Source organism: Alexandromys fortis, unplaced genomic scaffold (assembly GCF_014885135.2).
Source record: "Alexandromys fortis isolate MF-2015 unplaced genomic scaffold, M_Fortis_MF-2015_v1.1 scaffold_293, whole genome shotgun sequence".
Classification (NCBI taxonomy): domain Eukaryota; kingdom Metazoa; phylum Chordata; class Mammalia; order Rodentia; family Cricetidae; genus Alexandromys; species Alexandromys fortis.
In genome coordinates this window covers 549,517-563,426 of record NW_026068177.1, presented here as the reverse complement: position 1 = coordinate 563,426, position 13,910 = coordinate 549,517, and the positions used below count along the sequence as shown (strand labels likewise).

The following is a 13,910-nucleotide window of genomic DNA, read 5'->3' as shown; positions in this document are numbered from 1 at the left end:
ACCAACACCCCATCTCACGCCACTCAGTTAAGCACAGGCCGTACAGACAATTATTTAGTTAGTATAATCTTGGCCCCTTTGCGGGGGTAGGCCAAAGGTCCAGGCCCAGCATGCACCCCCACTACTTTGGGGCCTGAATCTCCCTTAGCTCTGCTAGGTCCATAGAAGCCAGAGTGTCAGGCCAGTGGAAGTGGACGTAGTGATGGGAATGCAGTGGGGGAGACTGTGGAGCCACGATGGGACAGACAGAAGCAAGGGCTTGGGGACAAAAGCCGGGACCCAAGGTTGAGTCCAAGGGGTCCTGGAAGGCTTTGGCCGATCCTTTGGGCCAGGCCTCAAAGCAGGCGACAGGCATTGCCCACGCTGTCAGCTGAGGTGTCAAGATCATGGCTGTATGGGGATTCCCAGTCTCTCAGGAAAACAGCCTCCAGCTGGCTGCGCAAGCCACCATGCCCATTCTGTGTCACCAGCAAGGAGGTGCCTGCTGTCTCTGTGAAGTAGCTCCCAGACCAGTTGGAGGTCCCTGGGGAAAAGGGGTACAGTGAGGGTCTGATGGGCTGGCAGGGACCTAGTACCCAGTCCCTCCCTTCTTTGGCTATGCCCGTGGTACTGGGACACTCACCAATGTATGTCGCACGTTCAGTCACCATGTACTTGTTGTGGTTGACACGGGCGTAGGGGATTCGAGCCTGGGCTTCATCCGTGGGGACAACAAACAGTTTCTGCAGGGGAGGGGAGGACAACAAGCTTGAGGTGCAAGTTGGGGAGCTGTGGACAGCTCTGGGATGGCAGGGGAGCCATGCAAGTGGCATTTCCGAAAGGCACTTGGCTGCTTCCCGGGGTGTGGTGGAATCCTTGGACCAAAATAGGGCCCAGTGCAGCTGGTCCCTGTAAACACAGGCTGAGGCAGGGTGGGGGTGGGGATATGGATCTGCAGTGACTCTTGCTCCATCCTGAAGCCTTGTTGCTGATGTCCCTTTTTCTAGAGAAAGTCTGTCTTGCCTATCTCTCTCTCTTCTGTTTTACTCTAAAGATTTTTAAATTTGTACACAAGTGAGGGTGTGTGTGTGCGCGCGTGCATGCGTGCTGGTGCCCACAGGGGCCAGGAGGATATAGGATTCCCTGGAACTGGAGTTATAGGTTGTTGTGAGCTGCCAGCTATGGAGTGCAGGGAGCCAAAATTTGGTCCTTGGGAAGAGCAGCAAGTGTTCTTAACCAGAGAGCCACCTCTCCAGTCCACAGACTGTCATCCTTCCTCCTCCTCTGCCCCTGGTTCTTTTAGACCAGGATGGCCCTAATTCACCGTATAGCCAAAGATAACCCTGAACTTCTGATTCTCTTGCCTCTGCCTCCTAGGTGTTAGGATCGTAAATGTGGGCTCACCCCTGGTTTATGAGGTCCCAGAGTTTGGCCCACAGCCACAGGCCCTCAGAAAGTCTTTCTTGAACACGAGTATACAGCAGGTACTTTCTGTGTCAGTCTCACCCACCCTGTCCCCTCCACGTGACTCCCCACCTCAGCAATGGATCTCTGCACTCTGCCCTAGCCAGCCATGATTCATAGTCTCCCCCTCACGGCTGTACAGTCTGGGCCATCCTTATTGTGACACTTGTGGTTCACGTGGGCTGTGTCCCCAGGACCGGGCACAGTGGAAAAGGGGTGGTCTGGGCTAGGTTCTTACCACCTGGATGTCAGAGTGAGTGTGGTTGTCACGAAGAGCAGCCAGGGAGAGCAGGAAGGACCGCATGGATGGCTCAGAGTGCCCCCAGCAGCTGATGAGCAAGCGCACTTTGACGCCTCTCTCATAGGCGGCCCGTCGCAGCCCGTCATCAATGGCCGGCCAGAACCTGGAGTCAGCAGGAGGAAGAGGCAGGTTTTTCTTTGTAATTTGTTTGGCTTTGTTTTTGCAGACAGGGTTTCTCTGTGTAGCCCTGGCTGGCCTCAAACTCACAGAGATCCACCTGCCTGTGTCTCCTGAGTGCTGGGATTAAAGGTGTGCACCCCCCCCCCCCGCTTCTTCTTTTTAATTTGCAAAAAGATGTATTTATTTTTTAGAGAACTTAATATTAACTATGTGTAGCTGTGTGTAGATGTGAGCATGGGAGTAGCAGTGTCTGTATAAGACAAAGGCATCAGACCGCCTGGGGCTGGAATTACAGACATGGGTGCTGGGGACCAAACTCACGTTCTCTGCAAGAGGCAGCAGGTGCTCTCACTGCTGAGCATCTCTCCAGCCCCAACAGATGCATTCATTTTGATTTTATGTGTACCAGTGCCTGGTCTTCACGTATGTATGTGTGCCACCCTAGAGGAGGCGGTTTTAGCCCTAGACTTTACCTTCAGCTTTGGGGCTCCCAAGCCCTCTTTCGACATTCTCACATTCCTCTGCTCTTGTTCCTGGCTACCATTTGGGTACCCCAAAACCCATCCTGCCATCTTTCCTACATTCTCACATTCCTCTCCTCTTGTTCCTGGCTACCATTTGGGTACCCCAAAACCCATCCTCCCATCTTTCCTACATTCTCATATTCCTCTCCTCTTGTTCCTGGCTACCATTTGGGTACCCTAAAACCCAGCCTCCCATCTTTCGTTTTGACACAGTTTCACTCTGTAGTCAAGGCTTGTCTCCATCCTCCCACCTCAGCCTTCCTTTCAAAGGATGGGATTAACAGACATGTGCTGCCACGCCCAAACTCCTCTCATCTCCTAAACGTGTGTGTGTGTGTGTGTGTGTGTGTGAGTCTGAGGGGGAGAGAGAGAGTGTGTGTGCTTGTATGTGTGGGAGAGAATGTATGTGCACACACGTGTACATGTGTGAGGGAGAGAGTGTTGTGTATGTGTGTGTATGTGTGTGCGTGTGTGAGGGGGAAGGAGAGTATATTGAGAGGGGGAGAGAATGTGTGTGTGCGTGGGGGGAGAGAGTTGTGCACACATGTACATGTGTATGTGTAAAAGTGTGTATGTGTGTGTGTGTGTGTGTGTGAGAGAGAGTGTGTACGAGGAAGAGTGTGGGGGGGGAGAGAAAGAGTGTGTGTGCACGTGCATATGAGGTAAGAGTGTGGTGTGTGTGTGTGTAATTGTGTGCGTACTCACTGGAATTATAGGCAGTTGTGAGCCACCTGACATGGGAGTTAGGAACAATGTAGGTGCTGGGACTGAACTGAGCAGCAAGATTCTTTTTTTGTTGTTGTTGTTTTTTTTGAGACAGGGTTTCCTCTGTGGCTTTGGAGCCTGTCCTGGAACTAGCTCTGTAGACCAGGCTGGTCTCGAACTCACAGAGATCCGCCTGCCTCTGCCTCCCAAGTGCTGGGATTAAAGGCCTGCGCCACCATTGCCCGGTGAGCAGCAAGATTCTTAACTTCTTAACTGCTATGCGATCTCCCCAGACAAGGTCTCCTGCTGAATGTGGAACACACCAATTCAGCTAGGGTGGCCTTCCAGTGAGCCTTTGGGATCATCTGTGTCTGTTTCCACGCCGGGGTAAAAGATGAATGCTATCACGCCTACCTTCATCTGCAGTGGTGCTGGGGATCCAAATGGGTCCTCACTCTTGCTTAGCAAGTGCTTTACCACTCAGCCTTCTCCCCAGCTCTCTTATCTTCTGACCTCACACCCAATCACTCCCTGCCCCACCCCTCCTTGGGGCCTCTAGTGTGTTAAACAGGAGCTCTGTCACTGAGCTACAACCCTCCATATTTCCCTTGTATCTGCTATCTTGCCTGGGTCTCCTGCTTGCTCCCAGAGCCCCCTCAACCCTCCTGTCACAGGGGCTCCCCATCCTGAGCCTCGCCCCCACCCGGAGTACCTGCGTGGATGGGAGAACTCCATGGTGGGCAGGTAATTCATGACTGCAATGTAGATGAAGCTCCGGGCGTTGTCCACCACGTTGAGCAGAGCCTTCAGGTCTGGGGTGCGGCCACTCGGACACAGCGGTGGGGGTGCACTCTGGGGGTGAGGGGACAGTCAATACATGTGTCCTATTAGGGGCAGGATCACAGTGGACCCCCAAGTCCGGACAATTCACAATAAGAGTGTGTGTCCAGGTGCTATTGAGCTCACTAACACAGCCTCCATGAAAGGAAAGATAACGACCATCTTGTTTGCAGGGGAGGAACAGGCGCAAAGGGCAAGCTACTTGCCTAAAGTCACAAGCGAAATTAGTACAGCCAAGATGGAAGTGCTTGGTTCAGGAATTCATACTGCTGGGTGGGTCCTGATCCAGCAGCAATAATGTCACTTTGTTACTTGGGGACTTGCTTGAAATGCAAATCCTTTTCTCTCTCTCTCTTTCTCTCTCTCTCTTTTCTCTCTCTCTCTCTCTCTCTCTCTCTCTCTCTCTCTCTCTCTCTTCTCTCTCTCTCTCTCTCTCTCTCTCTCTCTCTCTCTCTCTCTCTTTCTCTCATTTTGGTGTGTGTGGAGGTCAGAGGACACCCTCCCGTGTTGGTTCTTGCCTCCCGTTTGGTTTGACACAGGGTCACTTTGCCACCGTATCTCCAGGGGAGCTGGGAATACAGATGTGCACGGCTATGCCAGGTTTATGTGAGTTCTGGGGATTTGAACCCAGGCCCTCATATTTCTACAGCCAGTGCTTTATCCACCGTGCCATTCCCCTAGCTTCTTATGATTTTGTCGTTGTTTTGGTTGGTTGGAGATAGGATCTTATGTAGTCTAATTGGTCTGCAGTTTCCTATGTAGCCAGCATAACTTGGAACTCTTGATCCTCCTGCCCCCACTCTCCCTGGTGCTAGAATTACAGGCAGGAGCCACTTCACCTGTTTAGAGACAGGGTTTTAGTGATACCTTCAGGCAACTAACGTAGAGATTTTGCTCTATCCTCACATTCAGCCCTGACCAGGCAACTCCTCATGTGTCAGGGGTCACAACAGGTCCTTTGCTTGGGTCCCGAGGAAACTACAAGTGTAAAAGTAGAAGTGGCCATGGAAGAAGGAAGTGTTCATGGCTTTGGAAAACAGTGGTTACAAAGGGCACCCACGATCTTGTTTCCCTATATCCATGATTCATGACCATGACTTTGGGCTTGATGACTTACTCAAGGGGTAATACAGGAAGCCCCAAATTGCTTTCCTCAGCTGAAAAACATAGCAATAGCTGAAATCAGTAGTTTTGTCTATTACGCTCAGTAACTGCCCCTGAAAGAGTCAGTGCGGATGGTGGCAAATTTGCCTACAGTCCATCACTCAGGAGGCTGAGGCAGGAGGATCAAGGGGTGGGTGTAAGCTTGGGCTACACAGACCTGTTCCAGAGGAAAAAGAAGAGCACTCTGGCGGTTGCTGGTACTTGGGAATTAGAAGCAGGAGTGTCAGAAGTTCAGAAAGTTCCAGGGTTGCCTGACCTTGCCTCAAGAAATAAATATATAAATAAAGAAGGGCTGGCTCAGTGGTTAAGAGTGTGTGTCCTGTTCTCGCGGAGGACTGGGGTTCAGCTCCCAGCACCCACGTGGGACAGTTTAAGACCCTGTAGCTTCAGCTTCAGAGGAAGCCAGTGCCTCTGGCCTCCATGGGCACCCTCACTCATGTGTATATGTTTATACATACACACACACTCAAGGAAGAATTTTTGAAAAAGAACAGCTGGCTGGTTGTGGCACACGCCTTTAATCCCAACACTTGGGAGGCAGAGGGAGGCAGGGGTAAATGGAGCTCTGTGAGTTCGAGGCCAGCATGGTCTACAAAGTGAGTTCCAGGACATTTAGCGTTACACAGAGAAACCCTGTCTTGGAAAAAAAAAAGACAATAATGATGTATACCATGTGCTCTGTGTGTGTGCGTGCCTGTATGAATGCACAAGACACAAGCACATGTATTTATACATACATGCTTGTATGGAGGTAAGAGGTCAACAGCAGGTGTCTTCCCCAATCATTCTCTACCCCCCCCCCTTTTTTTTTTTGAGACAGGATTCATCATGTATCCCTGGCTGGCCTCGTCAATAGGTAGACCAGTCTGGTCTAGAACCTACATAGATTTTCCTGCCTCTGCCTCCTGAGTGCTGGGATTAAAGTATATACCACCACACTTGGTCAATAAAACAAATTTTAGAAAAAAAAAAAAGATTGGGCACGACGGCCCATGCTTTCAAGTTCAGCTCTCAGCTGGCAAAGACATGATTTCTGTGAGTTCCAGGCCAGTGAGGGCTCCAAAACAAAACCAAAACCCAAAACCCCCAGAGAAGTTGTTCAAGATCATCCATAGGTACATAACTCAAGGCCAGCGTGGGCTGCATGAGACCCTGACTCATAAACTAAGTAAATCAGTAGCTGGAAAGAGCTACGGTGGCTGGTTCAGACATCATCAAGGGGTATCTGGACCATGTGTCCTTCACACAGAGGTTGGGAATGCCAGGATATCTGTTTCCCAGAGGAATCCAGTGCTGAGGGAGCTTGAGAAATAGCCCAAGCTTTTGACCAAAGGCGAAGTCCAGTCCTCCCTCCTTAATCCCCAGGTAGGCCTTGATGGAGGCCGCAGGGAGTGACGACATGTGGCCAGAAGCACGTGAAGACCCACTTCCCCCAACTTACCGCCAGGTAGGCCAGAGCTGGGGTGCCATTGAGGCAGATCTCCATTGGTGTCTCTTGATTGTAGCGGGTGTCAAAGGGCCGTGGCCAGGTAGAAGGGACGGAGCTACCGGGCTGCCCTAGAAACCAGTAGGCCTCAAAAATCTTGGTCAGGTCACGAGCGAGGCAGCTGCAGTTGTACATGACCACGCCCAGTTCCTTGACCTGTGGGAGAGCAGTGCTGAGCCTGGGGACTCTGGCGCTCACTGCTGACGGCTGTCATGTTCTACCTGCTGCCTCAGCCAACTCTGTCACCCAATCTTTCCCTGCACCTCCACTCTGAAGGGTTAACACCCAAGAACTTAAAAGTATAGCCACAAACTTGACTTCTGTTTTGAAACATTCAATCATTGCAAAGTTGCATGGCTTTTATTTTCTTGGGACACTAGGTGCTGAAATTAGGGCCTTACACACAATAGGCAGGTGCAGGCCTGCAGCACTAAGTCCGGTGAGCTACTTGTTTCTTGAGACTTTGCGCCTGTTGCTTCTGCCCTATGCCAGCCAGCTCCAGCTCAGCCTCAGGCGTTGGCTCCCCAGACTGTGCCAGGCATTCCCCTGGGCTCTCAACAGGTCCCATTGGGAAGAAGACAAGCACATGGTAATGCTATGTCTTTAGCATGTCTCTGCATAGCTGTTGAGACGGGGAGTCAAGGGAAGTATTCACTGGGGTGAATTAGAGTCGTGTCTGTTCTGAGTCAGTCCCTCTTGTGCTGGTCCCTGCTGATGCTTCAGGCAGATTTAGCTATCTCCTCCTTTGGGGACCCTTCCCAAGACCCCAGGTTGGGTCAGATGTTTGCTTTAAACTGCTACAGTCAGCCTGCTGTGTTACCCCATTCCAGCTCTGAGTTCTGCCTGTGTCTTCTCATTCCGCCCTAGATCCTCTTTCTGTACCTCATCCCATGCTGGATCCTCTGCCTGTACCCCCATTCCACCCTCAACCCTCCATCTAGGTCCCCATTTTGTGCCTGATCTTTGCTTTTACCCCTACCCCACCCATGACCCTCTGCCTGCACCCCCATCCCACCCTGATATGGCTTGTACCACCATCTCACCCCGGCCTTTGTTTCTTTCCCATCCTGGCCCTGACTCTCTGAGTTGTAGCTGCCTGGTGATAAGCCAGGCTCCACACTGAATTGCACATCCAGGAAACCTACCTGTTACCCCCACATTCCCAGAGCCCCCCAGGTCAGAGATGGGCTTCAAATACACACAAGGAATGTACAATGAAGGCCAGGTAAGTGGATAGGACCTCCAGTGCTGTGTCCTGGCAGTTGCCAGCAGGACTCAGAGGGAGCCCTAAGCTGCTGTAGGAATAAGGTTCAGAGAGCTGAACCACAGAATGTATAGGGAAGTTCAGGAGGAGGCAATGAAGGTGGGCAGGGTACACACAGACCTGGGTTAGAGAGCGCCAGTCCATGTTAGCACTGCCCAGGTAAAAGTGGGTCTGATCCACCACCCAGAACTTGGTGTGCAGGACACCATGGGTCAGCTTCTGCATGTCCACCATGCGGACTTGGGCACCTGTGACCGACAGCAGGGGCAGCAGTCAGGGGTCAGCATGGGTAGCCCCAGGCCCGCCACCCTTGTGTTGCCAGCTCACCACTCTGGAGCAGGGATTGCAGGTCAGCCAGAGGTCCGTTGGGTTTGCTCACAGCGATGCGAACCTTCACACCTCGAGGTGCCAGAGCCTGGAGCTGCTGGAGAACCTCTTCACCCTGTGGGAGACAGCTACTGAGGGGCTGGGAGACAGCTACTGAGGGGCTGGGCCAGCCAGTGCTCCAATACCAGCCTCACAGGTTCCCCCATAAGAATGAACAGACTTCACCCTGTGGGAGACAGCTACTGAGGGGCTGGGAGACAGCTACTGAGGGCTGGGCCAGCCAGTGTTCCAATATCAGCCTCACAGGTTCCCCCATAAGAACGAACAGACTTCACTTCAACCTTAGAGGATTCACAGATTATGACACCAAAACCCTTCATCTTTCTTTGTGTGTGTGGTGCTGACACAGAGCCTTGCTCCTGACAGGCAAGTGCTCTACTCCAGAATTACATACACAGTCCCTTTTTGGTTTTTTTTTCAAGACACGTTTCTCTGTGTATCCCTGACTGTCCTGGAACCCACTCTGTAGACCAGACTGGCCTCAAACTCACAGAGATCCACCTGCCTCTGCCTCCTGAGTGCTGGGGTTAAAGGTCTGCACCACCACTGCCTGGCTAACACTCTCCTTTTTGTAAAGATTTTATTATTGTGTATATGTGAGTGTGTGTATGTATGTATGTATACACACATGTGGATGTCAGAGAACAACTTTCAGGAGTCAGTTATTTCCATTGGCTGTGGGTTCCTGGGATTGAACTCAGGTTGTCAGGTCTGTGTGGTAAGCAGTTTTACCTGCTGAGCCATCTTCCCAGGGCTCCACTTTTCTACTTTACTTGAACACAGAATCTCCTTAGTTGCTCGGACTGATCATAAACTTGATTTGAAGCTGCAGCAGGACTTAAACTTGCGATTCTCCTGCCTCAGCCTCCAAGTAACTGGAACCTATCAGTGTGCACCACAAGGACCAGCCTCCAGAATGTTGGGATTCCAGATGAGCACCCTCATGCCAGGCTTAACAATCACATCTCCCCCGCACTCACACCCTGGAGACAGGGTTTCTCTGTGTAGCCCAGGCTGTTCTGAAACTCGCTCGGTAGACCAGGTTGGCTTGAACTCCCAGAAATCTGCTTGCCTTTCTGCTTCCCGAGCGCTGGGATTAAAGGCGTGTGCCACCACAGCCTTCCTATAACAATCACATCTTAACAGTAAACACTCAGAAAGAGCTGAGTCTGTTCCAGCCACTGGACTAAATGTGCACAGATTAAGCCCACCATGTCCTCACAGGAACCCAGCAGTAGAGCAGCGCGCCGCAGGCGCGGGCGCGAGCCCTTTGCAATTTTCAGATAAGGTGAGAGAAGCCTGGGAGGAGAGGGGAATTGCCTAAGGTCACACACAGCAAGGAAGGTGGCAGCCGGACTTGGGCTGGACTTGTTCCTTCTTTGTGTGATGGATTCAGGGTGACATCTTCAAGCCCAATTCATCATAACCACCAAAGTTGCTCCTTGACATTCAGAGGCCTCCAGATAATCAGGACTCTCCCACCTGTCTCCAGGGTGGCAGGAAGTCCCTCCCCCTTCATTATCACTATTCCCACAGCCAGGTTGGGACGTGGTGGGGAAGGGGTGGAGGTAAGCGAGGCTTGTGGGTACCTGCTGGGCAGAGGGCTCTTGAGTGTGGGTGTCATTGTTGGTGAGGGTCCAGTAGAAGGACGCGATGTCCAGACTGCTATGAGCACCGGCAAGGAGACCCAGCCAGGCCTGGCTAGTGGACGGGTTGCTCGTGGTAGCGTTGGGGAACTCCAGACCCTCAGGAATGCTCTCCACCAGCACGGCTCTAAAGGTATGGAGGACATCTGTCAGTCACAGAGGGCCAGAGATGACAGGTTGGGACAGAAAGGCTCTGCTGGTTCCCAGATGTGGATGGAAGTCTGGTATGTGTGTGCCACTGGTGTGTCTAGAGGTGTGGGAGGGATGCATAGTGTGTGCGTGTGTGTGTGTGTGTGTGTGTGTGTGTGTGTGTGTGTGTGTGTGTGGAGATGTAGATGAGGGATGCTGTGTCCATGTGTTCACAGACCTGTATAAAGGATGATGACGCTGTGGCTGCCATGGAAACAGCAAGGGGGGGGGAGTGGGCATGGACGTGGGCACACACAACCCCCTCATCACAGCACTGGGTACACCAAGCGCGTGGTACTCTTGCAGGCTTAAGTGCCTCTGGGCTGGCAGGACCCCTCCCATCCACCATCCAGCTCTCCTTCCACTTACTCGCAGGGGTCATAGCAGGGGGCTGGGCGCTGGTTGGGTCCAAATAGATGCAAGTCCCCATATTCCCATAGAAACAGCTGAGTCATCAGGGCACCAAAGCCCACCACCGCCAGGATAAGGACCAGCAGGACCCAGCGGGCTTTCTGTGGGGGAGGGGAAGGGAGTTTCAGCCTACACAAGGCTGGTCACCACAACAGTCGGAGAAAGTTCAAGGGGAGCAGCTTGTTCCTACCTTCTCTGCTGCCTTCCATGCCTCGATTTCATTCATGGGCAGTTCTCCTGCAGGCTCCTCCACAGGGACCTTCAGCTGTGGGGTTAGGAAGGGGTGATGGGAGTGGGAGTAACATGATGGTTTGGCGGGTCTCCTACCCTTCAAAACAGCCAGCCCTCCCCGCTAGGCATCCCATCCTCCTACCTCCTGGTACATCAGTTTAGGCTTCATATTGCCTGGCAGCTGGGGGACTGCAGAGCCGAGGCGGCAAGGTGGGTGTGTCGGGGACTGGAGGCTGGGGAAAACAAAAAGCAGGCACTGTGTGGGGCGGTCTGGGCTTTCAGGGGTACCGCAGAAAAGTGGATGTCCTTGAGCTTATGAAATCAACCAAAACCCTTTCTCCGAAGATCACGGGGGCCCTTGGCCCTATGCCCGTCACCCCATAAGGAGGAAGCTGGTCGCTGGTCAGCAGGGATGTTGAAATCCCTGAAGGACCAATGAATCTGCTTTCCTTTTTTTTAATCACTCCAGTGCCGTCATCCTGCCACCTTTCAAAGCCTTCAGCACCCACGTTGTTCCCCATAGGCAACCCTTTTTGTTCCCTGCTGAGCTCGAATCTAGATTATTCCAAAAATACATTCCTAGTTGGGGGCCTGGGGAGCCCCGAATCTCTGCCTGGTTCTTCTCAGCCTTGGGATGACTCACGGAATGTTCCAGGTGGAGCGTCCGCCTAGTCCCAGGTAGACCTACCTGACCAGACACCTGAGGCTCACAGCCCAGGGCCATCCCGGCCTCCCGGTCCCCACACTCCCGCACCCAGCCCCCTCCCTAATACGACCCCGGTCTTACTCCGGCGGCGGCTGCTACCTCGGAGGGGCCCCAGCTTCTGCTGAAGCAGCTGAGTAGGGGCGGGAGGAAAGAGGAGGCGGGTCCTCCGAGAACCACGCCCACTGCAGCGGGGAGTCTGCGCAGTGCGCGCAACAGTTCCTCTGCGGTGGGGAAGCGGGTAGTCTCCAGCAACCTGGTGAGGCGTGTATGTGGGGTTGGGGAGTATGGGCTTCGTCACGCGCCACCCCAGTCCCACCATACCCAGAGAGAGACCGAAAGTTGGAGAAAAAAGGAATTCTCGTCCTTTTTCTGATCTACAAATGTGAATTTTTGTACCACGGCCACCTAGTGAAAAAAAAGTAAGATTAATCTTGAAGACACTCATAAGATGAAATGGGGAGATCAAGGTTGAATAATGTAGCTGAAAGAGAGGGGCAAGCTCAGCAGAAGACAGCACACGCAGTGGCATGGGAAACCGGCCGCTGGTGGCCACAGCGGTGGTGGATTTTCTGGTAGTCTGTTGAGACGACGGTATTTCTTTTAAGTCAATTGATATTTTTAGAGAGTAAAATAAAAAAAAAAAAACTCCGAAGTTTCTGGAGCCCACATTCTATCCAAGCCAGATTTAAAAAAAAAAAAAGACAAAAAACTTTCTTTTAATGCTGTTTATTTAGTTAGGTCTTTTGAGCCCAGGCTGATGCAAATCGGATTTAAAGCTAGGGAAATAAGTGGTCCCTTCTCACTTCTCTCCACCTAGTCAGCCCCCAAGCGCACAGGAAGTGACAGAGACCAGCCTGCATCGCTATTGAGGTGCACGAATAGCCTGTGGTTGCCTCCAAAGGATGGCCCTCTTGGTTTGTGTATGTGTGTTACACATACACACACAGCCCAGGGCACTGCAAATGCTCTACTAAGGGGCTACATCCCCAGCCAACTTTCTTATTATTAATTAACTTTTTTGGGTGGGTGGTGAGTGGTTTTACAAAGTCTCATACTATGGATCAGGCTAGTTTGTAACCCACTGTATAACCTAGACTGATCTTTTAGCAATCCTTCCTGAGATCCCAAGTCCTGGTCTTATAGCCCCATTTCCTGCATAACCAGGAAGACTGAGGCAGAAGGATATCTATGAAGTCTAGGCAGCCTGGGCTGCAGAGTGAGACACAGTCTCAGGAAAGAGAAACAAGCTGGGCAAGGTGGCGCACACCTTTAAACCCAACACTCTGGAGGCAGAGGCGGGCATCTCTCTCTCTCTCTCTCTCTCTCTCTCTCTCTCTCTCTCTCTCTCTCTCTCTCTCAGTTTTTTGAGACAGGGTTTCTCTGTGTAGCTCTGGCTATCCTAAAACTCACTCTGTAGCCCAGGCTGGCCTCGAACTCACAGAGATGCACCTGCCTCTGCCTCTCTAAGTGCTGGGGTTAAAGGCGTGCGCCGCCGCCACCACCACCAGGTTGCTGTGCAGATCTCGTGTGAGATCTCTCGAAAAAGAAAAGAAAAACCAGGACCAAAAAACCAGCAAGCAAGGACAAGTGCCAAGGTTGTCTGAGGCTGGGGGGAAGAACCCAAAGATGCAGAAGATAGCAGCCTTGGGTCAGGGCAGGGAGGAGAAAGGAAGGCTTGAATTCATTATTTCTGGAGGCTTTGATGAGAAAGGTTTCATTGAAGAATACAAGGCTGGAATGGGGCATGACAGCACAAGTCAGTCATCCCAGCAGCACTTGGGAGGTGAAAGCAGGAACTCACCAGGAGACTGGCCTGAGCTCCAGGAAAAATAAAATAAAAGGGGTGGTTAAGAACAAACACTGCTCTTGCAGAGAACCACAGGAGCAGCTCACACCGCCTGTAACTCCAGCTCCAGGGATTGCAATGCCCTTTCACACACACACACACACACACACACACACACACACACACACACACACACGTAGACCAGACTGTCCTGGAACTCACAGAGATCCCCCTGCACTTGCCTCCTGAATTCTGAGATTAAAGGCGTTCACCACCACCACCTGGCATAAATAAACCTTTTAAAAATTAATTTAGCAGGACATGGTGGCAGCCACCTGGCATTCTAGCAGTCTCTAGTTTGAGGCAGAGGACTGTTGAAATCTGAGCCCAGCATGGGTTATACAGACCCTGTATGAAACAATAAATTGTTAAATTATTTTAAATACTATTTTTAATTTCTCCTTCTTTTCTCTTTTCTTTTTTTTTTTTTGGACAGGGTTTCTCTGTGTAACAGCACAAGCTGTCCTGGAATTAGCTCTGCCTCCCCAATGCTGGGATTAAAGGTGTGGTCAACACTGCTGGCCTATTTTTAATTTCTTTAAAAATTATTTTTTTTATTACACTTATTCTGTGTGTGTCATGACACTCATGTGGAGGTCAGAGGGCACTCGGCAAGAGTCAGCTCTCTTCTTACCAGTCTGACCAGC

General features: G+C 51.7%; 1 protein-coding gene across 2 annotated transcripts; it reads right to left on the bottom strand.

Annotated features, from left to right (window-relative positions):
- Nucleotides 1-41: 41 nt before the first annotated feature.
- Pld3 (phospholipase D family member 3) lies at nt 42-11,649 on the bottom strand. 2 transcript variants are annotated; one of them, XM_050129035.1, is made up of 12 exons: nt 11,499-11,649; nt 10,854-10,944; nt 10,671-10,745; nt 10,439-10,581; nt 9,824-10,007; nt 8,175-8,289; nt 7,968-8,095; nt 6,539-6,739; nt 3,806-3,945; nt 1,682-1,847; nt 623-722; nt 42-523 (listed from the first exon to the last, which is right to left on the bottom strand). In XM_050129035.1, the coding sequence occupies exons 2-12, from the start codon at nt 10,878-10,880 to the stop codon at nt 336-338; spliced, it is 1,467 nt and encodes a 488-aa protein (XP_049984992.1). In that variant the 5' UTR covers nt 10,881-10,944; nt 11,499-11,649; the 3' UTR covers nt 42-335. The 2 variants fall into 2 exon arrangements, with proteins under 2 accessions (XP_049984992.1, XP_049984993.1); XM_050129036.1 differs by having other exon boundaries at nt 11,517-11,535.
- Between the last annotated feature and the right edge of the window lie 2,261 nt (nt 11,650-13,910).

Excerpts from the sequence above, each read along its gene's own strand:
- Pld3 (XM_050129035.1), bottom strand. The coding sequence starts at position 10,880 with ATGAAGCCTAAACTGATGTACCAGGAG. Across the intron at positions 10,746-10,853 it reads CTAAACTGATGTACCAGGAG|CTGAAGGTCCCTGTGGAGGA; the intron begins GTAGGAGGATGG and ends CTAACCCCACAG. Across the intron at positions 3,946-6,538 it reads CAGCTCTGGCCTACCTGGCG|AGTGCACCCCCACCGCTGTG; the intron begins GTAAGTTGGGGG and ends CCTCACCCCCAG.